Genomic DNA, 26,825 nt, shown 5'->3' on the forward strand with positions numbered 1-26,825 from the left:
ACTCCTATAGGTGCCAGCATAAAAGACCAGCCATAACGTACATAAACAGCAAAGTCTGGGCAATCCATTTTTCTCATGTTTGTGTAGTTTTCCAGATCAGCCATCGCCTGGACCCAGATGACATACATGACGACTACCAGCGAAAACAAGACACCTGGAAAAGAAACACCAGGTTTTAACAGCAGAGTGTGAGACAAATGCCGGGTGCATTTACTGTAATTCCAAGAAACCCATCAATGCTTGAGGCCCCATCTGCAAGGCACAGTCAGCCACCATTGGATATTTTTTGCCTTGGGCTTCCTCTAACAAGCACTATCTCCATCTCACTTCTGACTTGCACCAAAAGGCATACTCCCATGACAAAGGATATGTCTGGTTTTGGTGGGCAGACCGAAACACAGGTGCGTTTAGGGACAAAATTCAGGCAGGTGTTTCCTGTTTTGAATTTAGGAGACAAGGAAGGGGGAAGGAGGAGGGATGAGACAGGATGACCTAGGAAAAATACCTACTCTTGCTTCCCAAACTCTGATGTTGTTTCTATCACAGTCTTTTGGATGAGATATGAAAAGAGGAAAAGTGTGGGAAATCTTTCTATCATCTTCACCTCTCTACATTTGCTTCTTTTTTTTTATGAAAATGGCTTTCTTTGGAACATATTACCTTCAGAGTATTCTACTCAAATATCTTGCAGACAAATTCAGATGTATTTAATTCAAAATCCTCCACATTAGAAAAGAAGTTCCTGATATAGAAACAAAACCCAACAATAATAAAATAATAGCTATGAAGCAGGACATTAGTATTAACCTCAGCTTGAATACAACAGTTTCCTGGAATTAATCCACCACATAATTCACAGCCTTTTCCCAACCACTCCTCTGAAAGGCCTTTGGTTTTTTTTTACATATGATAGTAATAGGAGCACATGTCCTTACCAACTTTGTTAATCTCTTTGTTACTATACACCAGAAGGAGATATAAGAAGAAAGTGCTTTCCAAAGTATCAGTTGCTTTCCTAATATTTCATTTCACTTTAGAGGAATGTGGACACTTGAGAAATGCAAGCCTGCAGCACAGATGCTCCAGCAGATTTGCTGGAAAACTGAGGGCACAAGTCTGAATTTTTTGCGTGCTCCAGCCTGTACCCACTTGCTCCCTAAGCTCCAGCTGTCACAGCACAGTTACAGCAGCAGGACTATCTATTCCAACTTTAAAATTTTCGGGGGACACTATCCCATCATGTTTTCATCCTACGATGCTTAAGTGCCTCATTAAAACCACAAGCCACTGCATACTCCCAGGAACACGTATTGCAGGCTGTAGAGCAGCAGAGTGTAAGTCAAAGGTGTTTGTGGTCTCCTCCTCATCCTCCTAAATACTTGCAATGCAACCTTGAACAAATGTGTCACTTGTGGCAAAACCCACAGCTGCACTTTGTCAACACCCATGGATAGACTTTGGCCTCCAGACCCGCCTGTCCTGGTAATCTTTCATGGTTACCTTTCCCCATCCCCACCCTGAGATGCTGCCTCACCACTTCCTTTCCCTGACCTTCCTACCTACTTACCAGGGAGCAACTCTTGTCATCACTCCCTCATTTACTTCAGGCAAAATCAGAAGGTTAGTTGCAGCAGTTTGAATTGGCGAACTGGTGACATTCTTGTTGGTGCTTTATTGTCAAAATGTAATAGCTTTACATTCTGGACATCTTGCACATCTGACAGGTGAGAGCTCACAACTCAATGTTTGTGAGCACTACCTTTTGAAGCCCACCAAAAAATCAGCTGAAGTAATTAACCTGAGGCATAATCAAAACGTGACTGAAAAACCCAAAGGATCTGCAATTTTTATGAGGCTAAAAGAAAGTAGAAAATCTAAATAAAGAAGGCGGCAGACACATTTCTTGTCTATGAAATATACTTCCAAGATTACATTTTTTGCTAGGGCTCAAATTCCTAACAAAGTTAAAAAAAAAAACCCAACACTCAACTCTAAAAGGCACAAATTCAATGTTGAAAGTATTTTAGCAAAGCAAAACTCAATTTTGATAGAATTTAGTGCTGCAATTGTATTAAACATACAACTGGTGCAACAACCAGAGAGACAGATCACCTTAGGGCCAGATATAAAGAATGAGAAATTAAACGGAAGATTCTCCAAATATAAGTCAAATTGAGCAGAAGATTTGTATAACAGAACATCTAATGATAACAGATAATGTAGGCAACCCAGGAAAATTAGAACAAAGGTAGTAAATTTTGATGTAAAAAGTAAAAAGATTCAGGGCTAAATTAATAAATGGAGTTATTAGAGACATGGAGTTTGTTCAAGGTTTCAGAACTTCAACCAAAAAAAAAATTCTAGGCCCAGTAACATCATACATTGATAATATGGCACAATCCAAATGAACATTGGAATTTACCTCTTCGGATGTCTGCGCCTATGCATTTTTCAAATGGCTGCAGTCTTCTATTTATTCTCTACATTGGGGCAAACTTAGTCCAAAACTATAATAATTACAGAAAGTAGCGATGTATATTCCCTTACTGTAGCAGCAGGTAAGTGTAACCAGGCCTTGCACATCTGGAATGCTTTTGACCTCCGGCACCCTGGGCAAACACAAAGCTAAGTAGCCCAGTTTGTCAGAAGCATCTGCCATTAAAACAAGACTCATTCAGAGGTGATTTAATCTCAAAATGGGCAACCCTTGCTCTTCCGGCAGTCTAAAGCAACACCTCAGTAGTTGGTTAAACTACAGCCAACTCTATGTAGGTGCAAAATAGCAAGCCAGTGCTGCCAGTGGTAAAACAACTTCAGGGACACTGAAATCCATCAAGTGATTTCACAGCAAGCTGCTAACACCTGTGTGTGGCAAATTGTTGGGTACAGGAATTTGCTGAAGAAATGTATGTCAAGCAGGGATAAATGCCCTTCTTTATAAGAGAAGAAAAAGAAAGGGAGAATATGTAAACCCTTGTAGTTAATTAAGGCATTAAAAGACTATTTAAGGGTTCACACCATCTGCTAATGAAGGCTAATTAGTAGGTATATTGCTTAGTTGTTCAAGAAATGTCTTGAACAGTAGAATCAGGCTAAGTAAAAACTGACCATGTCTTGTTGTCTCCAATAGCATTTCATTCATTAGCACTCCTTTTGTCTAATTTTCACAGAGTTATGATTTCATGGGAGTTAAGTGCTTTCACCGGAGTTTACTGAGGCTCCTGTATGTTACAAATGGTAACAGAGAAAAAGGAAAACAGAAGCATTTCTCCACACATAGACCCTTTTTTGTCCATGTTTTGTTCATGTGGTCTTGTTTCCTAAGATGTTAGAGTACATTAGAAGCAGTGATGAGAGCAGGGAAGTCTTGTACTTCTATTATCACTAATGCATCTACTTAAAATGTTTGATGTTTAGGGCCAGAGGCATTAGCTCCTTCCTATCCATTAAGCACTTCAGGTCATGCTTAAATTTAAGCACATGTGAAAGTCTCTTTGACTTAAAGCATTTTTCCTCCTGACATCCACACTGATTGCAGCAAAACACCTGATTCAAAGTCAAGTTATAAGCTTAATGAATGTTTACTAGTGCTTAGGAATCTAACTGTTGTTAGCTCTAACTAGGAATCTAACTATTGTTAGATTCCAAAATAATACTGTTTCTTTTCAGGTTATATGGTTTCATGTCTGTTTGCATTGTCTTATTTTAAAAAAATGGAAGGATGTTAACAGTTCAAGAAAGGTTTGAAGAAAAAGCAGTATCAAGAACAGAGTACAAACAATTTGTTTAGCAGGCTGAGTAGCATGTCAAATACAGATACACATAACTTTCAGTACCTGAAGGGGGCTTATAAGAAAGATGGGGACTGACTTTTTAGCAGGGCCTGTTGCGATAAGGACAAGGGGCAATGGTTTTAAACTAAAAGAGAGCAGATTTAGGCTAGACATAAGGAAGACATTTTTTACAACAAGGGTGGTGAAACACTGGCCCAGGTTGCCCAGAGAGGTGTTAGATGCCCCATCCCTGGAAACGTTCAAGGCCACGTTGGATGGGGCTCTGAGCAGCCTGATCTAGTTGAAGAGGTCCCTGCTCATTGCAGGGTTAAAGGTCCTTTCCAACCCAAACTATTCTATGGTTCTATGATTCTATGATAACGTGTAAGTATTTTTTACAGGCCACAAGATATCAGTTTGGTCTATGCATTATGAACACTAATAACCATGTCAAATAACAGTCAGCACTTTATATGATGTTTACAAAAATACAGATCAACAGCTGGCTTTATCTCCCATTTTGTGGAAAGAAAAATGAGGCATAGAAACAACTTAATCTGATATGCAGAGGGTCTAAGTATCCAAGCTTTGCTCTTAACTCCAGCTTTCAAAGGACTTTTGCTCCTCAAAGCCAAGGCAGATTTGACTAACACGTGACACATACCATACCAGGGTTGCTAAATAAATACAAGTCTTCTGCCTCTCCATCCTTGTACTTCGTGCATATATCTACACTATTCCTGCAACATTCTCCTTTGGTTATTTATACCAGTTGGTGAAGTACCATTCACTGGAGTGTACTTAAACAAAAGGAAAGGCATTGGACTGAAGGCAATACACCACCTTACTAAGCCATTGTCTATCTTGGCCTCCTTAAGTGTTTTAAACTAGCTCCCATCACTGCAAAATCTCACTGCCTCAATTTATATGTAGGGAATATGGCATTTTTGAAGAAAAAATAATATATTACAAAAACTTTAAAATTAGCCTATTTCTTTAAGTCATCCCCAATCATAAGATTTTGACTTGATTCTGAAGAATCTAGTACAGTCACTGGAATACTAGTAACTCAGAGTCATTGGCAGAGCCCATGCAAAACTGAAGAGAGGTCAGAATTAGGCTCTTTAACTGCTGGAGAGCATTTTCTCTAGATAAATTTTATGGTGCTTGTGGAAGACAATGGGGAGAATTCCTCTATTGATATAACTACACTTCTGCTATTTCATCCTACTTCTGTACCCAAAAGTTTGCCTCACTAGCTTGTCTTTTTCCATCACAATATTAGTCATGCCAGTAAGAGCTGAGAAAGCGTCCATTACAAGTGTAATAGGAATGCCTGTTCATTATGGAGGAGAATATACTAAAATGAACGTATATTTATTCTGGGAAATCTGTTCCTGCAGTCTTGCACTGACTATCTATTGTGAATGTCATGAACTCTCACAGACAAGCTCCAAGGCAAAATTACTAAGATTTAAAAAAAAGCTCCACAATTTCATGAAGAAAATATTTTTAGGAACAATGTATGCTATGATGTATTTCTACATTTTCAGCATTTAGACCTTTTGCATAGTGTGCTGGTGTCCATGTGCCCTTGCCTTTTTGTGAATACAGAATAAAACAGCAGTTGCATGCATCAGGAACGATGGGGGAAATTACTCCTAGAACATGAAATATGTCTGAGAGAGATTAAGACAAATAAGTACATCCCTCCCCCTCCTTTTTCTTTGTTTTTTTCCATTTTGCATTTTTTTAAGACACATGTTTGATATACAGCTCTGTGCAGTGTGATAAGACGTGGACTTCTCTGAGGTCACTCTTTTCTGTCTTTTGCATTTATTCTTCTGAATTTCTTTCAAACAAATACTTGTGCATATTGCAGAGGAGAAAGAACACAGAACCTTTAGAAATGTCTATGAATTCAAGAAGCAGTTTGCTGGCCTTTAGCACTTATTCTTCCCACGTAGAAATGCCTTTCACTTGTCAATGGTGAATGGCTGTTTATGGCATGAATCTTTTACTATGCAGACACGAAGACAACAGGTGCTGGGAAGAATTACATGAGCTTTTTACTTGTGCCTAGAAGTTTAGAACTCTATCTCACTTGCGGAAAACTTGTATGTGTGTGTATTTTTTTTTCTTTTTCCTTGCATTCTTCTGTCCTTGTCCTTATTCTACCACCTACCTTGGCCTCTTGTGACCTTTATTTAAAAAGTCTGGTTGACATTCCACTCTGAAGTATGTGCAGAGGATCCAACTTATAAGTTATGGGAGTTGGCACAAATCTCTGAAGACAGATTTTTGCCCTCATCTAGGAGCTAGAATTAAAACATCAGCTTTTTTCACTCTTTTGGCAGGATGCAGAAGTCATATTTGTACTTCTAATCTTGCTTCTTCACAAGGGTGTGATTCCGTAATGCTCTGTGCACATCCTGAGGGCATGCTTGTTTGACATCAGTACAAGAGGACAGTTTTCACCACCACCCAGGCAGGTAAAGGCCCAAGGTAATTATGGATTTTATTGAAGGCTACTTTAAGTGATTATTTTATGGCAGCTTTCCCTTCCTTTCCTAGGACCTTTGAAGCAACTATAAGGTTTCTTACAGTTTCTTACAGTTTGCTCTACTGTAGCTGCTCTTGCTTCATCCTCTGATATTGTAGGTGATATGGGGGTGAGACTGCAAAGACAGTGCTCAAGCCACTGATTGTGGTATGGTTGAACTGGTAACGCACTTTTTCCCCACAGGGGTAGCATCTGTAATTTCACCCGCAGCCTCAGGTTGTTAATGTGGTTACAAAGCTTAATAGGGAAAGCTGCTAGTCAATAAGCTGCCACCAATACTAATAATTGTGTGTACCTCTCCATTTGTGGTAATTCAACTGCACCGCTCAATAAGAGAAGTGGGCAGCCTTTCTTAAAGATCAGGATGAAGAAAAGGCAGGTGTGTGACTCTGCCATAGATCAGTCATCAGAATCACTCTTTGGATAGGTTTGCTGCTTTTCTGGGGCCCAGATAATGCGACACTCTGGAGAGGCTTCTGAGGCTCCTTTGGCCCTTGGAGACCCTTTGCAGTTCACCCACAGGGTCATCAGTGATGCTGGCAGAGACACCTCAAGTCCTTGAGTGAGTGATTACAGGGCTCTGGGGATGAGAGGTAAGGGCATGGGCCCCAAGTGATGATGGTCTCAAACCTGTTGCCCAAAGGATAAGACTTGGGCAAAAGTAGTCACACAATGTGCATCAACTCCTAGCTTTGCAGCTGGTGTCACAAGCAGGGCTTTGGGTTCTGTGACCACAGGACCCTCTTTGAGATACAAGGACTGCTGGGGAGAGAGGAAATTTATCAGACAAGGTGGGGCAAGAGCAACAAGCTCAGTAACCTTGTGAGAAGAGATACAAGCATGGACCATTAGCGGATGGACATCAAAGCCTCCAGATAAGCAGGGGGAAGGGAATGGAGAGCATATGCATGGGACAGAGCAATGAGGGAGGCTCGTACACTTCCACTGAGAGAGCAGCGCAACTGAAAGCCCATCTCAAATGCCCGTACATGAATGAACTCAATGTTGGAATAACACGGGAGGAATTCAAGTTCATGCAGTCACTGGATGATGGACAAGACCACTGCAAGTGCAGACATGATGAGGCAGCTTGCTTGACTGGAGAGCTGTGTTGGATGGATACATGCTCTTTAAGGACAGGCAGTTAAGATGGGGTGGGACGGCTGCAGTCTGCAGAAAAATGTATCTTGAATGTGCTGGGTTCTTCTAAGGAACAGGAACTTATGGATTAAGGTCAGCAAGGTGGACAAAAAGGGTGTGGTCATGGTGGGCATCTGCTACAGGCCACGCAATCAAGAAAAAGAAGTAAATTAGAGAAAGAGTTATGATTTCTGGTGCTCATGAGAGACTCAGCCACCCCAATATCTCCTAGAAGGGCAACACTGCAGAGCGCAAGCAATCCAGGTAGCTGGACTGCATCGGGGATACCTTTGTGAAACAGCTGTGGATCAACTAATGGAAGTGCTTTGCTGGACCTGCTACTTACAACTGAGGAAAAACTGGTCAGCAATATGACAGATGGTGCTGTGGTTACAATGGCCATGAAATGGCAAAGTTTAGTGTCCTAGGAGGAATATAGAAGGTGAGTAGGAGATTAAAAACCCAGAATTTCAGGACAACAGACTTCAGTTTGTTCAGGGAACTGGTAGGCAGGATCCCAAGGGAGGATGCCTTCAAAGGCAAAGGCTGCTTTGAAGGACAAAGGATGCCTTGAAGGGCAAAGGGGCCCAGAATAACTGGGTGTTCCTCATGGGCAACCTTCTTAATGCATAAGAATGGTCCCTCTCAGTGTGCAAGAATTCAAGCAGGTCTGGCAGAAATGAAAGTTAACTTCATACAGAGCTGCATTAGCAAAAACACAGTCAGCAGGTTTGAAAATACTATTATTTCCCTTTACTTGGCACTTGTGACAAACTGTCCAGTTTGAGCCCCCTGGTGAAAGAGAGAGACTGATAAACTGAGGTGATGACCAAGAAGATGGTTATGGGGATGGAGGAGAGGCTGAGCAAGCTGGGGGCTTTTAGTCTGGAGAAGAAAACAGTCTTCATCTTTCTAAATGGAGTTATAGAGAAGATGGGCATAGACTCTTCAGAGATACGCACACTGAAAGGATGAGAAACAATGGTCGCAAGCTGCATTTCAGGACAATTTCAGGAATATAAGGAAAAAAATTCACAGTAAAGTTGGTGAAACTGGGACAAGTGTACAAAAATGCTGTGGAATATCAATTATTGGAGATTTTCAAAACTTGACTGGATAAAGCTCTGAGTTGCCTGATCTGACCTTGAAGCCAGCCCTGATCTGAATGGGAGGTCAGACTTCATTGCTACAAGAGGTCCTTTCCAACCTACATTTTCAGGATCTCTCTTTAGGCTCCTTCCATAGCTCCCTCCAAAAGGTAAGCCTACCTGCCTTAGCACAGATGAGGTGAATTGTTCCTCTGAGAATGCATTTCTTACTATTGACAACAGAAGTTTAAGCAGTTGGTTCATACAAAATACTTAGCTTTTGGATGGCTAAACAGTTGGCGTGAATCCCATTCCCAGTAACTTACTCGGCTGCTTTCTGAACTCTAGGATGGCACAGCAGACCATGCTAAAAGCTGTCTTCTGCAGTTGAGGCAGAGCTTTTATCTATCTCATTTGTCAGCTAAGGTTGCAAAAGGATACAGATACTTCAGTCCAATAACAGGTATTAAAATTGCTTCACCTAGCATTTCTCTTTAAAGATACATGTAAGTAGGACAAAAGACTGATCTTCCTATCTTCTTCTTTCAGACTTCCACAGAACCACCATGGTACCTAACTTCTTCAGAAGCCTGAAACTGTTCTCCCCAGTATAACAGCTACTTGCAGTACAGTAAGACAGTATCCAGGCCCTTTCAAAACAATGTGTATAGTTTCTTTTTTTTCTTTAAAACGATATGCTGTTTTCTGTCTTACAAGAACATTAACTTCACCTATGGTGTAAGTCACATCACATCTTTTCATTTTCCCATTAGGTCTGTGCTTAAATAGACGCACACCTGGCTGCACCCTGGTCACATGTTGGTATGACTCTCATATATGCACCACTCCTCCTCACCCTCCCCTTCCATGCTCTGTTTTCCTTTGGAAGGCAGGCTCTCTAGTCCTGAAGGAGGTGGACAGAGGAAGGGAACACCACAGAGTACATCGCCCTGCCTTTTAGAGACAAGCTAAAACACTCCTCTTCTGTATTGGGCTCTACCTTGCCTTGCTCTGCCCCCACGTTATCCAAGATTTAAGATATTACCTACTGTGAGGAACTCCTATCGGGAAAGAAACAGATAGCGATTTCATGGTGTCATAACTTTGGGTCTGAGAATCCCTCCTACTCTCCATTCAGCACGATGGGCCACTGATCAGTAACAGCACAGGGCACTGAGTTGTTGCCCAAGATATCCCACAGGACATAGCTTTAACTACTGACAATACCAAACATTTATAAGCTCTTATGTCTGTATGGTCTTGCCCTCCAGCATGATTTCAATTCATAATATGATTAAACCCTCACCTTGGCTTTGTGAGTACACCGACTTGTGAGAAGATCTGAGAGCAACAAACTTTTTTAAAAAAAGTGTTGGATAGGAAGATAATATTTACAGTGAGTACCTTCCCCAAGCAGCCCTGCTCTACTGGTGTAACTGGGAATAGATGCAGAGGAGCTTGGTCAGGAACCATGTCCCCTTACCTAAGCCAAAATATCTTGTGCAAGCTGAATGGCTCCAGGGTCCTATACTCTGCTGCTACTACTTCCTTTTGTCAAATCATAGCAGGATTTTGCTAAATATCTTTGTTTTTTCAACAACAATGGTAATAGCAAAAATAACACATCTCTTCTTTGAAGCCCTGATTAAGAACAGTCCTGAAGTTGAAAGACACCACATAAAGAGAGAGTAGAAAGTCAGGATTTCCCTTGAAGAACATCTGCTCTATAGGGACAAAGGGTGAGAGGGGCAAAGAGACAGGCCCAAGGTCACACACAGGGATAATAAAACTCACTTAACTTCACATACCTAAAAAAATGGTCTCTCTAGATTCCCTCAGTAAAGGAAAGAGAGGTGTAGGGTTCCTCCATAACATATTCATCTGATCCATATTACGCCCCTCTTTCAGGATGCAATGAATCCCCAGCTGGGACAACTTCTTACACACCTACTGTTTTGACTGTCAATGAATGTTATTGCCTCCTGCAGGCCTCCTTAGGGAAGCCAAGGGAGACTAGCCCAGACTGTGTTTTCTAATTTTGTTGCACTTAATATGAGGGTGGGTGAACTGACCGAGAGAGGAAAACACACACGTCGCTTCGGACCTCTGCCCATCAGTTCCTGGTGCCTTCCAAGTGCCCATTTTCTCTCCAACAGCCTCTGCTGCTTTCTAGTGACAGTTGAGGTTTTTTTACAGATTACAAATGCAGGAAAAGAGCAGGACTCACATGGGCTCTCACCCTGCAAATTAGTGACAAAAAACACTGAAAAATCTTAGGATTTCTGTCAGGCTATGAATATTTTTTGTATGTCTTTTAAATGAGCAGAGGAGTAATTCTCAAGGGATCAAATGCAAGTATGAAGGAGTTTTTTTCAGCAAAAATGTTATGAAATACTTTCCACATGTCATTGAAGGTCCTTTAGAAGGGAATAATGATCACTAGCTGCAGATGCAGAGCTGCGAGATGAAGTGGGTAAGCAAGGTCGGCAGGTCAGTAACAGAAGCAGAAAGAGAGCCCAGGCCTTTTGGTGCTGACACGAGTGGCTCTACCCCGTAACACAATCCTGCTCTCACAGGACTGCCTCTCACCGGCCTTTATACAACAGAGAACGGTGACTGACCACATACTATCATTTACAACCTACACAACTGTATCTTACACACCCGTGTGGCATCTTCCCGGACTTTTCAAGGTTAACAGAACAGCGTCCCAGAGAGCTGCCTCTATCAGCTGAATTCTGGGAGGGTACATCCTCCGTAGTGCGTGTGGGTTATGAGGAAGGAGGGAATTCAGTTACTTGTTATCTTTCATTCACAGAGGTTTACAGCTCCTACTTAACTCACATGGGACAACTATTTCGTGTAATCCAACCACATTCAAAACATTTCTTCTATATTGGCCATGCGAATGTGCTGTGTCTTCCAGCTTCTCTAGAGCCCACCGTAATCATCTTTTGTGTCACTGGTTAAAAAACCCTCTCCTTAGCTAAAGCCCTTGAGAATCCTATAAGGCAGCATCCCTAAATATGCACTCTTTTTCTTGCTAAAAAAGTAGATGAAATTGCAGTGTAATTCCATGATTTGTCCTGGATTTTTTTATCTTCATCTAAAAGTAGCTTTTAGAATACCTTCATGACTAAACAACATGACTAAAAAACTAAAGGATAGAAGCGTATGGTTTTTTTTCTTTTAACCATGATTAATACAATTTTTGGTCAAGGACAATGGAAGAAATACCCCATCCTTTCTATTCTTTAATTGACTTAGCAAACATTATACCCACCAGCAATGATGAAAAAGCCTCCTCCGGCTTTGTACAGAATGTGGCTGGCAAAAGGAGCTGCACAGATGATGAAGAAACTAGCCATCACAATAGTGAGCACTCCCAGGAGCATAAGAACTGTCCAGAAACCTCGGTAAACTGGAGAAAGGGAAGAAGGAAAAAACGAATACAACACTTTTTAGAACTTAAACAAGTGACATATTTGGCTAACAACGATTTTTCTTTTCCCCTTCTCTTTTCACTTGCCTTATTAACAAATGAAGCATTCATTCTATTGTGCATACATGTTATATATCATGTGGACCAAATTAGGTTTGAACACCAGTTCTTATCTAATGATCATGGAAAATAGGCTGTAAGTTACCATGAATGAAATCTGTCTGCTTAATATTTAGCAGTGACTTCTAAGATAGCAACTTGACCAATTTTATGCTCTTTAGAAAATGATACACCAAAGCTGTAGCAATGATTCTTTGGGATAAATGACTGGACTGACAGGATGCAATTGTTTTACCAAAACTGTCTGGGAGAAGCAGAGAGCTGTAACATCTTGACATTCTTAGTGCTCAGACAATAACACCAACAGCAATCTATAAGTTCTCTACAATTTACAACTGGATAACTCTCCTTACATATAGTCATATTCAATAGGAGGAAATCTAAAGCAGGAGCGGGGAAAAGCTAAAAAAAAAAAGTAATCTGCGTTTCTGAAAAACAGTTAAGTATTTTAAACCAGCTCTAAAGCTCCTTGTATTTTATTAAATTTAAAATGTGATATTTCAGAAGCCTCTGTTAGTGCCAAGCAGTACTGAATTAATGGGTGCAGCTGGTGATAAATGAGCCGAGAGTTTTGTGACATACTCTGGCCAAAAGAGTCTTTCTAACAATTATTTTTTAGCTGGTTAATTGCACATCCATTTAACAAAGTCATCATTTTACAAATGCTACAAGAGTGACATAAATTTCTCCCATGAATTTAAAAATTGGTACATTAACACAACCCATTAGTAAAATTATGAGTTGCAAAGATCTCCATCGTCAGATCAGAAAATCTTGAAGCATTGACAATTCAGTCAGTGAAAAACATTTCCACCCAACTGAGGGAAAGCATATAAGCCAGCTGGCAAGTCAGGAAAAGTGAGTCACAAAAGAAACTGCTACTTATCATTTGACAGCACCTACTTACTCTTAGGGCAAAACACAACCAAGCAACTATTATACTGGTTCATATCCTGAAAGTTTCAAATTCATACTCCTTGTTAGAGCCAGGTATTCTGGAATAATTCTGGTTTGCTCTCTTCTGAAATCTGAAGGTACATTAGACATTATCAGCTTGTGCTTCCCACTAATGTGTTCCAAAAATCTATAGTTTTTAACTTGACCAGCTTAACTCATGTTAAATTATACACCATCTTGCTTCTATCAGCCATGTATATGTACTAGCTAGATCATGTTCACCACATAACATTAGCCACACTTTTTAAATAACATCCTTTTTAATCCAGGAAAACATTCAGATACATAATTTTCTGCCACACTGATCTGCAGATTCGGGCATAGGCAGGATGAATGTGTCTGAAAGTAGCTGGCAGAAAGATTAAAACTGTGTCTTGGTTCATATCCAAGTCTTCTTTATACATAAACAAAAAATATGGAAACAATAGGTAAGAAATAAGGCCATGGCTCAGCAAAGCAGTTAAGTGTGTCCTGCTTTAAGTACTGTATCTCTTACAGGATTTAGGCATCTGTTTAAAGTTAAACACATAGTTAAATGATTCACTTAATGCAAATGGACAATGAACGGAAACCTAGAAAGGTAAATCTCTCAAGTCCTTCAGTCTTGGGTCTCTGAAGCAATTTCATATTATTTTTACTCATGGGGCTACTTTGCTAAGCTTCATTGCAGTCCCTAAGTCCATGGGACATTACTTTCTCATTTAAAACCTAATACCGCTAAATCAGTCTATAACCACCCAACTCTTTTACATGGATAGCCCAAGGTACTTCAAAGTCATGCTACATAATAGGACACATTGGCCAAAATGAACCTTGAAAAAGCTTTCCTCGATATCATTATCGTCAGTCACCTAAGTCATACAGCAGTGTTTCTATTTTCTGAATGGATGAGGACACAAGCTTCTCCAGCGTTACAAAATTAGTATACATTTTCATTACCCACTGTTCATACAGGAAGCTTTGAAGTCTGCTTTTAGTGATATTTTACCAGAAAAGCTTGATTTGTTCAAATATTCCTGGAATTAACACAAAAGGAGTACAAATGTAACGGATGAAAATTTGTTTAAACCTCTGTAACTACACAAGAGAAAAGCTGTTTCTCTGCTCCAACAGCAAAACTATTTTATGCATTATATGTGAAATACTGATCTGACCCAGCTATCATCTGAAATAAGCTTCCATTCTATTTCTTTAGAAATAACTATTTACCCTAGAGAATCATGGATAAATTCCGATGATCCTAATACTTGTTTAGCCAGTTAACTCCATCATTAAATGTCAATTAGAAAATAAGAGTATAGTTGACAGGTAAAAAGTCTGCAATGTTCCCAAATCAGCAATGTTTCAAGTGAAAGCTTACCCCCGCTAATCTGCAAGACAGCAAGTCATTAGGGTCATTTGTGACACAGGTCTGAGGAAACATCCTAAGAGCATTTAGACTGTTTCTTTAGTAAAGGAGTCAAAAAGCAGCAAATTTTCTGCAAAGAGGGCTTAGCTTATTTCATACTTGGGCCATTTTTGCTCAGATCACATTTTCCATCTTCTCTGCCTAGATGGACATGATCAGTTCCTGCAGGGCTAATCATTCAAAATTACAATGGAGCCCTCCTGCTGTCATGTAGCTTAGCTCGCATTTATAGATGAACACAAGAGAGCTGGCTGAAATTAAAATTACCTAAGGATGAACTTACTCTTCAAGTCAAAGGTTTTGCTGCTCTGAGATTGAGGTGAACCATGACAGATAAAAAGCAACAAAAGATGCTGATTTGCATTATGCTTCTTTAAATCCCATGAAAAGGGATGACACCGTGACCCAAGCAGCCTGTTTCAAGAAATACAGGTTCAATGTTAAGAGATGTTTGCACCATTTCAAGTCTCACTGAGGCAGTTCATAAGATAGCCCATGTTCTGATTCAGATGACAAGGAGTATTCTTGCTTCTGCGAGGTACTTCACAGATACATTTGAGTTAGCCACCTCAAGTACATGCATTATTCCAAGTATTTCCTGCAGTAGAAGAAATAAAGTACAAGCACTACCACAGAGTCCAAGGAAAACCTATCTTCAGTGTTAACCTCAGGTACCATTGCTCTGTGTTGCCAGAGTCCTAAACAGAAGGTTCTGTAACTTGTGTTGGTAAGCTGCTCCTTCACTGGGGTACAACATTTGCTACGGCAGGGACAGGCAGGCCTGAAAATAAAATAATACTTAGAGGAAAAGAGGAGTACACACTGTATGCTTGTCTTCGAGCTCTGCACTGTTCAGCCTGTATACAGATTATACACTGATGCCACAGATTCGTATTTTAAGATGTTACCGGTGCATGATATGAAAGAGAAGCAATAACACACTTGAGAAAGTTACAGAGCTGTGTCACCCGCAATGCACGCTTGTTGCGTAGCAGCTGTGCTCACCTCAGAAGCTCCGTAACGTGTTATTCAGAAACAGGTTACCTAATGACACAATGCGACACCCATTGACGACCGGAGACGTTAACACCAACCACATGAAATCATACCACATATTTTACTGCCCTTGTTGACCTCAAATGTTTTAAAATCTCAGCCATCAGCCCATACATTTTCTATGGCCTATCAAAAAAAAAAAACCCAAACAAACCCAGCCGCTCAATATGGAATTGAACACCAAACATGAATTATTAAGCACTACAAAGCTGAAAAACTTTTTGAAGCATGTATGAGTACAGTGCTGCATAAACATTACTAAGGATAGGCAAAATGGCTTGGAAAAGTTGCCTTGAATTTTCACCCACAAGCTTACATCCTGAAGTGAACCCTTCCTGTGATTTGACTGTGGATTGTATTTTAGAATATGTCGTCTTTACCTTTTTAATGTAAGAGAGATCAAAATGCTTTTGTCAAGAGGTATCAAAATGCCACACAAAACATAAAATACATAAAAAAGGTGAAGTGCCTGTACCACTCTAAATCAGGTTTATCTTCTCTACAGACAAACTGTAAATGAGATAAGAGATCCCATCAGCAGCACCGAAGACACACCTGGCAACACGGTAAAGCTTGCAAAACTTTTCTTGGTTTCACCCAGTACCCTTTACTATCCCTTAGTAGCAATAATATTTTTTTTTTTATAAAACTTAACAGTAAAACAAATACAAACTTCACAGTATGAATACATTGCTTTTTTAAATACTTCTTGCTTTATCACTGCTTGGTGGCTGGGGAGTTCTCCCTTAGTAAATGTACTGTATTACAATTTCTCATGGGCAATTATGTGACTGTATTACATAACAGCATTTTTTTTGCCCTGCAAATAGGCTACTGCTAACATTTCACTGTACAGTTTTTATTTTCAGATTTCATTGCTGATATTTTCTACATTACTTTAGGTTAATTTCAAGCTAGTAACAAACCTGCCAATAAATGTGATCACACCATTTTAGACTTAATAGTTGCTGAACAAGAATTTCACTTTAGTCCTATAAACATTCTCTATTCTACATTATATTAGGCACTACTTCAAATGCTGGCAATGTGCCCAGTGTTGGACAAAATAAGATACTAATGGTCAAGAAAAAAAGTACTAGCAGCTACAAATCAAAGTATTAAACTAATGTGGCAGTGCAGTCCTATTAAAAGGCTTCCAATTTAGCTTCAGAAAGTGCTGGGGCAATTTACAACAGTGAACAAACTGTTGTTTATTGCCAAGTTAAAAAAAAAAAAACTCAAAAATAAAATTAATGACTTGACTACGTGCTAGATCTTGCACTTCTTTTTCATAGGAATAATCTCACTATAACCAACAGGACTATTTGTACAACTAAGGACTTTGTACAATTTAAAAAATAGGCCTAGTATTGTCCTGTAGTCAAAGAGAGTTTTAGAAAAGTGTGCTGGTCCTTCAATGTCAATGTTTAAGTAATCTAATGACATGATAGCATGCATTAATCTAGCTAGCAATGAATTATTATTTAAGTACTATACTATTATGTTTTCAAAATACCTTGACAGGATAACCAGTCTGATTATGATTATACAAATGTATGCTTATTTTAGAATGTAAAGGTCACTACTCTGGCATTTTTATTGTATGGGCTAATTTAATTTTCTTTATTCCTACCTTGTAGTTTGTTGCACATATGTTTGTTAATCATCGTATAAATGACTGTGCTGGCAACACAACGAGGTGCTGTGTAAGTCTACTTAATAGCTACACACTATAACAGCTGTCACTATAAACCACTGTACCATAAGAGAAAGTTACTTGAGTCAGGCCTCCCCTGAGTTAATTTAGATGCCGATTTCAAGTCAAGATAAATCATAGAATCACAGAATCATTCAGGTTGGAAAAGACCTTTAAGACCATCAAGTCCAACTGTTAACCTAGCACTACCAAGTCCACCACTAAACCATGTCCCTAAGTGCCACATCTAGACAGCTTTTAAATACCTCCAGGGATGGTGACTCAACCACTTCCCCGGGTAGCCTTGTCCAATGCTTGACAACCCTTTTGATGAAGACATTTTTCCTAATATCCAACCCAAACCTCCCCTGGCACAAACTGAAGCCATTTCCTCTTGTCCTACCACTTGTTACTTGGGAGAAGAGACTGACACCCACATCGCTACAATCTCCTTTCATGTAGTTGTAGAGAGTGATAAGGTCTTCCCTGAGGCTCCTTTTCTCCAGCCTAATCAACCCCAGTTCCCTCAGCTGCTCCTCATAAGACTTGTGCTCCAGACCCCTCACAAGCTTCACTGCCCTCCTCTGGACAAGCTCCAGCACCTCAATGTCTTTCTTGTAGTGCGGGGCCCACAACTGAACACAATATTCGATGTGCAGCCTCACCAGTGCCGAGTACAGGGACACGATCACTTCCCTACTCCTGCTGGCCACACTATTTCTGATACAGGACAGGATGCCACTGGCATTCTTGGTCACCTGGGCACACTGGTGGCTCATACTCAAGACAGCTGTCCACCAAAACCCCCAGTCCACCACACTGAGGGTGTGCCTGATCCCCTCGTCCAGATCATTGATAAAGATATTAAACAGAACTGGCCCCAATACTGAGCCCTGGGGAACACCACTTGTGACCAGCCACCAACTGAATTTGTCTCCATTCACCACAACTCTTTGTACCCAGACATCCAGTCAGTTTTTTACCCAGCAAATAATACACCTGTCCAAGCCATATGCAGCCACTTTCTCCAGGAGAATGCTGTGGGAAATGGCGTCAAAGGCTTTACTAAAGTCTAGGTAGACAATATCCATAGCCTTTCCCTCATCCTCTAAGCAGGTCACCTTGTCATAGAAGGAGACCAGGTTGCCCAAGCAGGACTTGCCTTTCATAAACCCATGCTGACTGGGCCTGATCACCTGGTTGTCCTGTACATGCCACGTGATGTCACTCAAGATGACCTGCTCCATAACTTTCCCCGGCACCAAGGTCAGACTGACAGGCCTGTAGTTCCCCGGATCCTCCTTCCAGCCCTTCTTGTAGGTGGGCGTCACGTTTGCTAACTTCCAGTCAACTGGGACCTTGCCAGTTAGCCAGGACTGCTGATAAATGATGGAGAGTGGCTTGGTGAGCACTTCCACCAGCTCCCTCAGTATCCTTGGGTAAATCCCATCTGGCTCCATAGACTTGTGTGTGTCCAGGTGGTGTAGCAGGTCACTAAATATTTCCCCTTGGATTATGGGGGCTTCATTCTGCTCCGGTCACTAAATATTTCCCCTTGGATTATGGGGGCTTCATTCTGCTCCACATTCCCATCTTCCAGCTCAAGGGGCTGGGTACTTGGAGAACAACTAGTCTTACTATTAAAGACCAAAGCAAAGGCAGCATTAAGTACCTCAGCCTTTTCCTCACCCTTCGTTTCCTCCCATATCCAATAAAGGATGGAGATTCTCCTTAGCCCTCCTTTTGCTGCTAATGTATTTACAGAAACATTTTTAATTCTCTTTTACAGTAGTAGATAGATTAAGTTCTAGCTGGGCTTTGGCCCTTGTAATTTTCTCCCTGCATAACTTCACAACATCCTCGTAGTCCCCCTGAGTTGCCTGCTCCTTCTTCCAAAGGTCATAAACTGTTTTCCTGAGTTCCAGCCAAAGGCCTCTGCTCAGCCAGGCTGGTCTTCTTCCCTACCACCTTGTCTTTCAGCACATAAGAACGGCCTGCTCCTGTGCCTTTAAGATTTCCTTCTTGAAGAATGTTCAGCCTTCCTGGACTCCTTTGCCCTTCAGGACTATCCCCCAAGGGACTCTGTCAACCAGGCTCCTAAACAGGCGAAAGTCTTCCCTCTTCAAGTGCAAGGTAGCGGTTCTGCTGAATCCTCTCCTTACTTCTCCAAGATTCAAAAAATCTATCATTTTGTGATCGCTATGTCCAGGACGGCCTCCAACCATCACATCACCCATAAGTCCTTCTCTGTTCACAAACAACAGGTCCAGTGTGGCACCCTCACTAGTCGACTCACTCATCAGCTGTGTCAGGAAGTTATCTTCCACACACTCCAGGAACCTCCTAGACTGTTTCCTCTCTGCTGTATTGTATTTCCAGCAGACATCTAGTAATGACATGGCCTGCAAATTTCTTTAAGTGCATTAACCATAAATGATGGTTAGCACACCTGTGGACCATACCTTACACTGCAGGTAGGTGAAGTCCTCCCCACCCCACCATGATGTTTAACAAAACCAGTGAATGAACAAAACCATTATAATTGCGATTCAAACATACAGAGAGAGATGCAATTCCAAAGCAGTGCTATCTAACCCTTTGAGGTTTATCATACATCTGACAGTAATGATGAAAAGAAACCTGAGACATTAAAACATGCATTCAAATCCCCAATGTAAGCATCACTGTAGACTCTTCTGCCTTTACATTTCCATCTAAGGCTAGAATTCTTGACACCAAGAGCTCATAGTTTAGGTTTGTACAGCAGAATGAATGAAGCCGTTGGTCTAAAACTTTGTAAGGTGTACTAAAACACTAAATTCCAAGGCCTTCAGTGTTTTGAGTCTTTCGGGAACTATAACACAAACATCATAAAATCAACAATACAACAAGATGTAAATAAGCTAAGAGGGGATAAATTGAGCCTCTTTTGAGTTCTGGCCCAGAAAAGCTCTGAGCCAAACTCTCGCTGATACTGAAGACAAAGGAGTTATGTCAACAGAGAACTTGGTCCAGTCACTGCACTCAAAAATCATCACAGATTTTATATTTCTCAGGAAACTTATCTTTGCCTGAGCCCTTCTAACTGGATGGTAACATGGCACTCCACCAACAAACCACACTTGTGTTTCCACTAGGGGCTGCAATTAAATTCAACTTCCTTTAATAAGGTATCAAAGTCTCTTAAGCCAAACAGTCTGTAAAAGAAGTCACGTGCCTTTGCTTGCTCAGAAACTAACAGCTCTGTTAACAGAAATTAGAGATTTTTAGAAAAATGTGTTGTACATACATGTTTGATTTTTCTAATGAAAAGCAAACTAAGTATTTCTCAGACGGCAGAATATTTCTTCTTATGCGCTCCTAATTAAAACAGGACTTGAGGGACTCACTAAAAACACAGTCATAAACCTGTGTGGAAGATTTCTTTTTTTTATCCCCAAAAGTGAGTATGTTGAGAAAACTATGAGCCATGAAAATGGTAATATGGTATCAAGAAACAGTAGCAGAACCAAAAAAAGGTATAATAACCTCAATCTTTTGGTAGTGCCCTTTTGTTTTTTGTTCTATGTTTAGTTGATGTAAGGTATTAGATGCAGCCAACTGGATGTACCAATAGATGATGAAATCTTGTTCTTTATAAAATCAAGCCAAGGGCTTTTGCCACTGGCTTTTACAGAGAAGCATTTCCTCCACTGTGAATCAAGAAGAGGATAACCTTCTAGTATTTCTTAATTTAGCAACTGCAGTTGCAGTGAGGTTTTAAAAGCTTGTTTGCCAAATATCATGGGCCGGACTGTCAAACTAGACTAAAGGAGAAACAAGTTTTGAACTAACAGAAGAGATGATGACATAACCTTCTTCATAAAAACTTGTGAAAGATTCTTGAACAAGCATACCTGCTCTAGTAAATAACTCAGCTTGGATGCTGAAAATGAACTGGAGGCATAAAAAAAAAAATCCTTTTCAGTTTTAATGAGCTTGAAAGCAATCCAACTGTATCTATTTATACAGCAAGAATGGCTCTGAATGTACTCTACCTGGGCCAGCATCTATAGTACAGCTCTGTCTATTTTTAATCTCCTAATATGAAATATAGATAGGAAAATTATATTTGAGCAGTGGTTCTTTTGACAAACATTAACTAAAATTAATTAAACTTTTGATGATATTCCTTCTCCTTTCCTTATGCTTTGTTTGTCCACTTCTGTGCAATCATGGAATACAATTTGAGGATCCTTTGTGAATGTATGAGTTAATGGTGGAATACAAACTCTGTCTAGATTATTAGGAGATGATGACTCTGTCACTTTCAAATGGAAAGATGAACTCTTCTAGATGTGCTGTGAAGTTACAGGTTAGATCTCTGAATGGTGAGGTCTGAATCCTGCCTGGACAAACAGTTCATAATTTCTAAAGATTAACAGAATCATAATCAGTCCAATTTATTTTCTTTTCAGGTCTGCAGCATAAAAATTGGATTCTGAAGACACCTCAAAGTTAGAAAAGGCATAATTACAGCTTCAGGACACAAAAGGATCACTTAAGTCATTGAGTCAGCAGGTTCAGAGACATGCAGCATCCTCACATAATGAGTTATTTAAAAAGCCATATAAAATAGGTACCAGAAGTTATTTACTTCAAATACGTTCACGTAAAACCCTTGATCTGATGAAATGTAACCAATATTTTTAAGTGGAGTTGTAAAAACAGCTTTCCAGGCACTATGCAAACACAAGTTTTTCAATTACTGTATATCTTCCATATATATACACACACATATGTATCTGTTACAGCACTAGAGTTTCTTGGTGTTAATATCTCAGTTTAACATAGTGAGTATTTTGAACTATTATAGAGAATATATATATATTTAAAAAGAGCTTGGTTCACAAAACAAAACTGCCCATTGCTCCAATCTTAGGCTACGTTATGCATGTACGGCATACACTGTTCAGAGTAATTTCAGTGCCTCAGCTTCCTATAGTATCAATGGAGAAAAGATGGCACATCCAGCAGTTGATGCAGTATATCCGAGTTTGTTAATTAAACTCTCAGTTTGTTGAATAAACTTAGACAGTATCAAAGCCCCTCTCCTCCTTCCTCATAAAGTGAAAATGCAATATATTTCCACACATGGTTATTTATTTAACAAAAAAAACCAGTTTTATTGGAACACAGGAGGAGAAGTACTTGTTTAATGCATTTAGCCCAAGGAAGATTCTTTTTATGTTGGATAAAAAAGCACTAAAAAAGGAAATGTCTCTTTTTTCAGGAATGACTTCCATTCTGCCATCATGCTTAAAGCTAAGCATTCATTTAAGTGCTTTGCTAAACAGTGGCTTAAATATGCAAGTTGTAAAATTATGAGAAGTATGGAACACAAAAACTCTATTAATTAAACTGTGTGGAGCGATAAGGCTGTTTTACACTGAAGCATCCAAATTGTTTTCTTGAAACTACAAGCATTGTACCCATTGGCAGCCAAAAAAATACTTACTGACTGCAGAGTCATAGGAGGTTGCATTGTGTTCATCTCGGATAAGAGGAAATGGTGACAGGTAAGCATGTGTACAATTCTTAGAAGGTGACTGGTTGGCTAGAAGTGAAAGAAAGCTAAAGATTAATACTTTACTGCCTTAAAAATAAAGTATTTTAAGCCTGTTCCTCAAATGGGCAAACTGAGTTTCGTAGGTCAAGATTCCAGATTATTTCTCAGGCAATAGCTCACAGTGGATTTGGTTTGGTAAGAGATACCAACCTTGTTATCCAGCCAAGGATATTCCTTAAAGTGCAACACAGATTTGTACTATGGGAACAGTAAAACAGCCTTGCTGAAGGCACACTGCAATTTACATGCAATGCATACGTATGCTTTTATATGCATATATATCTTTCTCTTGTGAGGGTTAATTATGTCTGTCTCATTATTGTACATCCCACAAAAAAAAAAACCAAAACAAAAAACCCCCCAAAAAACCAAACCCAAACAAAAAAAAAAACCAAGGAAATTACTTTTTCTCTTGTGAAAGAACAATGAAAAATATCAAGCATCTTCAGAAAGTTTAGAGTTTCAACAAATGTGAGTTTAGTCTATGGAATCAATACCCCCAGAGAATGGTTATTTCACCCTTGATAGTAAATGCTTATAAAAACACCATCTTCTTCCTTGTGAAAGATAAAGGCTGACTATAGCTTAAACCACATTTAAATTTCAGATTCCTGACCACAGAATTCTCCAGATACATAACAAGGGGAAATTACCTACAGTGAATATTACATTTGCCACCTAAGACCAAGCAATATATTTAACAAAACATGGGTTATTGAAGTCAAATTTGTATGGTGTCACCTGCTTTTCACAAGGATTATGGAAATCTTGCAATGAGAGGGAGCTCTGTACCTCAGAGGTAGGGTCAAAGACAGGAAAAGAAGCTTTGCTCAACCTCTTCTTTATGGGAGATTTTGGTTGTAAAATACTATCTGATCTTCCAGAATCCTGGCATGAGGTGAAAGAAAGCAAAGGGTCATCTGTGAAATTAGGAGAGGGATTGTTCTGGAGATGATGTGTCTTACACCATTTTCACAGTGGAATTGCCCATGCCATCCTTAACCCACTTGTAGAACTAGTTGAAGAAACTCTCCAAGCAAAAACCCATGGACCATCTGAACCCCTAAGCTCTTTTTCCCTATGTTACAGAAAAAAACAGTCTGTTTAACAATAAGTGTCAAGAGACTGTCCTGGTAAGAATACACTCAGGTCAACAGGACAGCCGTAAGACTCACAGTGTAAGTTGATAGTTAAACACATATGATTTTGTCCCAGGGTTTCCTTTATTACAGATTACAAAAATGTTTGTCAAGAATTTATTTTATCATAGCTGAAGAACATGATCACCAAAGACGCCATATGAAATCTGGTGACTCATAAGATGGAAAAAAAACCTCACATCAATTTTGAGAACAAGCTACTGTAGATAATATAAAGGGAAAAAGTTACTTACTGTACCAGAAATTCCACATGCTGACATTATTCTCTCCTACATATCCGCTAAACCAGCACCTCCAGAAGAAACCTTCATGATGGAAAGTGGCCTTCTCTCCCTACAGGGGTGTGAGGGGGGAAAAGAAGTCATTATCATACAATTTTTAAATGGCTGAAAGAATCAAGTGCAACTGAAATTACCTGCTGAGGTAAAAAACACCACCATCATAATGAAACACAGCCTGTCTGAATATAGGTTAGCTATAGCATATCTAAACAGTTATACTTCCTTTGAAAGACTCTCATATTGCAAAAGTAGTATCACAAAAGACAAATTCATTTTAGAGTTGATTACAACTGGTTACAAGAAGTTTTGAAGCAGGCTTGTAAGCCTCCAGAAGGTCAAAATGAGTATATTCAAAAGTCCATACAGAAGTAAATTCTCACAAAATAAACACATTCAAGAAACCTACATATATAATTCTCATTATAAATGAAAATGTCCATACTAACCCCAGCATCTTCAGGTGCTTTTGAACACCTTCCCAGCTCTGTAGCAAGAAGCCAATAATCAGTTCCAAATGCCACCAAAAAAAGCAAAACCCCCAGAGCCGCAAAGAAGCCTCCAAAAAATATCCCCACACTCAGTTTCATTATCAAAATTATCTTTAAAAAAGAAAGAACAGGAACTACTTTTTTAATTACTTAAGAAGAAGCAGTAAAATAAATAAAAATTTTGGGAAAGTGCCTAAAAAGCTTTGTAGAGAATATATCTCATATCTGAAGAAGTTTCTCTTCTCTTGACTTTCTGCCTGTGTTTCCCAATGCCCTGTGAGTTGATTTGCGTCTCCTAATTTGTGTTCCATGTGGCTGACTCAAGCCTGACAGATGAAAAGGACCTTCTATTTTAGGACACTGATGGCAGAGCTTCATTCTGTTTCTCTGTCTGAGTGAGGCCAGTCAGAAATAGCTGACCTTCCCCCAACTAATCAGGGATTGACTTGAAATATTATTGCAGCTGGTGCATCAACATCAGTGGAGATAGAGATGGAGCTGCGATGGCTCTGTCCATCCACATGAACTGCATTACAGAGCACATAGTAGCAGCAAGGACTTCTAAAGTTCAGGCTTGGTGGTGAATGTCTCCTTGGCTGTTAGCAAAGAAGGAAACGCAACATTTTGGAAGTTACTATAAATCACATTACTAAATGAAGGCTGAGATTTTTTTATGGAACTTTAAAACATGGTACCTAAATTGCAGTGACGCCTTTGAAAAATTCTAACCTCTACTGCAAATACAGTTAGCTTTAAAAATCTACATCTTACCATTAAAATAATAACTTTAACAACATTAAAGTAAGCATTTAACTGCTTTATTTATTCAGATGCATCTTATTTGCATATATCACAAACGTATGCAATTAAAAATTCCTCCCAGCACCTGATAAAGAAAATTCCATCTTTTTAAAAAAGAAGACACTTTCTTCGTGTGCTTTGGCCATTTTGGAAGGGGATGAGGTAACACATTTAAATTCCAAGGACTCGCTGCACAAGAAAAAGGCTTTTCCAACAACTTCTTTTCATGCCAAGCAGGCATTCTCAGACATCTCTAGTGGATTACAGGACATGCTTCTGTAGAGATTTTTGACTTCATTATGCAGCAGATCCTGCAATCCTTACCCAATAAATTTCTACTGGCATTATCTAGCACTAGAGTAGAAAATATTCCACTGACTTCCCATGCTGGGAAGTGCTGGGACCAAGAGAAAGATGAAGTCAGTTTAGTCCAGAAAACATTTGTCACAAAATTTATTGCAACAGATTTAGCTCTCCAGAGGGATTCCTGCTTCCAGTATCCCAGTATCCGTTTGGACAACGCAGCAGTGTGCCGAAGGAGAGAAAGGAAAAGACTGTTCTATGAGCTCTCCTCATTTCCAGACAGATGAACCAGAGATGCGTCTTGAGTGTTTTTGTAACACTACATTATCTGCCTAATGCCATAGTCGCATTGGTTACAAGTCATATTTTATTCAAACCTGATACTATACTAACTCCATACACAAGCACATCTGATATTTTGTGGCCTTTTTGCACTGCACAGTTTCAGTGTATGCAGAATAGTAAATTAATTTTCAGTCAAACAGACTCTTTTTTGCCATATTTGCCTTCCCTGACAGCCACTGATAGAGTTTACTTTGCTACAGCAGAAAGTGATGTTTTATTGTTCTTTATTAAAGAAAAAAAATTTGCAGGAAAAAGAAGAACACACAAGATGTGCTATAGAAGAAAGTAAGGCATATTTCAGAAAAGGATTACTTGCGTGTTAGAATAATGCATTAACTTTTCGTCAGCTGTGAAGCGGTTAGGCAGGTGGGTCAGATGATTGTTGTAGGTCCCTACCAACTGAGATTTCTATTCTATTCTGTTCTATTCTATTTATGTCCAAAATAGTAAAAAAAAAAAAAAAAGAAGAAAAAAGGTAGTATTCAGTTCAGAACTAACATGCCCAAATTTAGACCAATTCACATGAGCTAGATGTCTTTCCATTATACTCAACAGCAATCTAGTGAATACAGTCAGTGGAACCTGGAGAGCGGTTC

At 39.6% G+C, this 26,825-nt stretch overlaps 1 protein-coding gene across 1 annotated transcript in view; it reads right to left on the minus strand.

The window, feature by feature from the left end:
• Nucleotides 1-25,100, minus strand: part of LOC104625093 (transmembrane protein 182-like) — a 25,183-nt gene extending 83 nt beyond the window's left edge. Inside the window, 5 exon segments of the mRNA XM_010292632.1 lie at nt 1-154; nt 11,848-11,985; nt 22,741-22,839; nt 24,245-24,344; nt 24,739-25,100. The exon segment at nt 1-154 is cut by the window's left edge and continues 13 nt beyond it. Of these exon segments, the coding sequence (XP_010290934.1) occupies nt 1-154; nt 11,848-11,985; nt 22,741-22,839; nt 24,245-24,344; nt 24,739-24,879 (632 nt within the window). The 5' untranslated portion in view covers nt 24,880-25,100.
• Nucleotides 25,101-26,825: the final 1,725 nt, after the last annotated feature.

Source organism: Phaethon lepturus, unplaced genomic scaffold (assembly GCF_000687285.1).
Source record: "Phaethon lepturus isolate BGI_N335 unplaced genomic scaffold, ASM68728v1 scaffold5428, whole genome shotgun sequence".
Classification (NCBI taxonomy): domain Eukaryota; kingdom Metazoa; phylum Chordata; class Aves; order Phaethontiformes; family Phaethontidae; genus Phaethon; species Phaethon lepturus.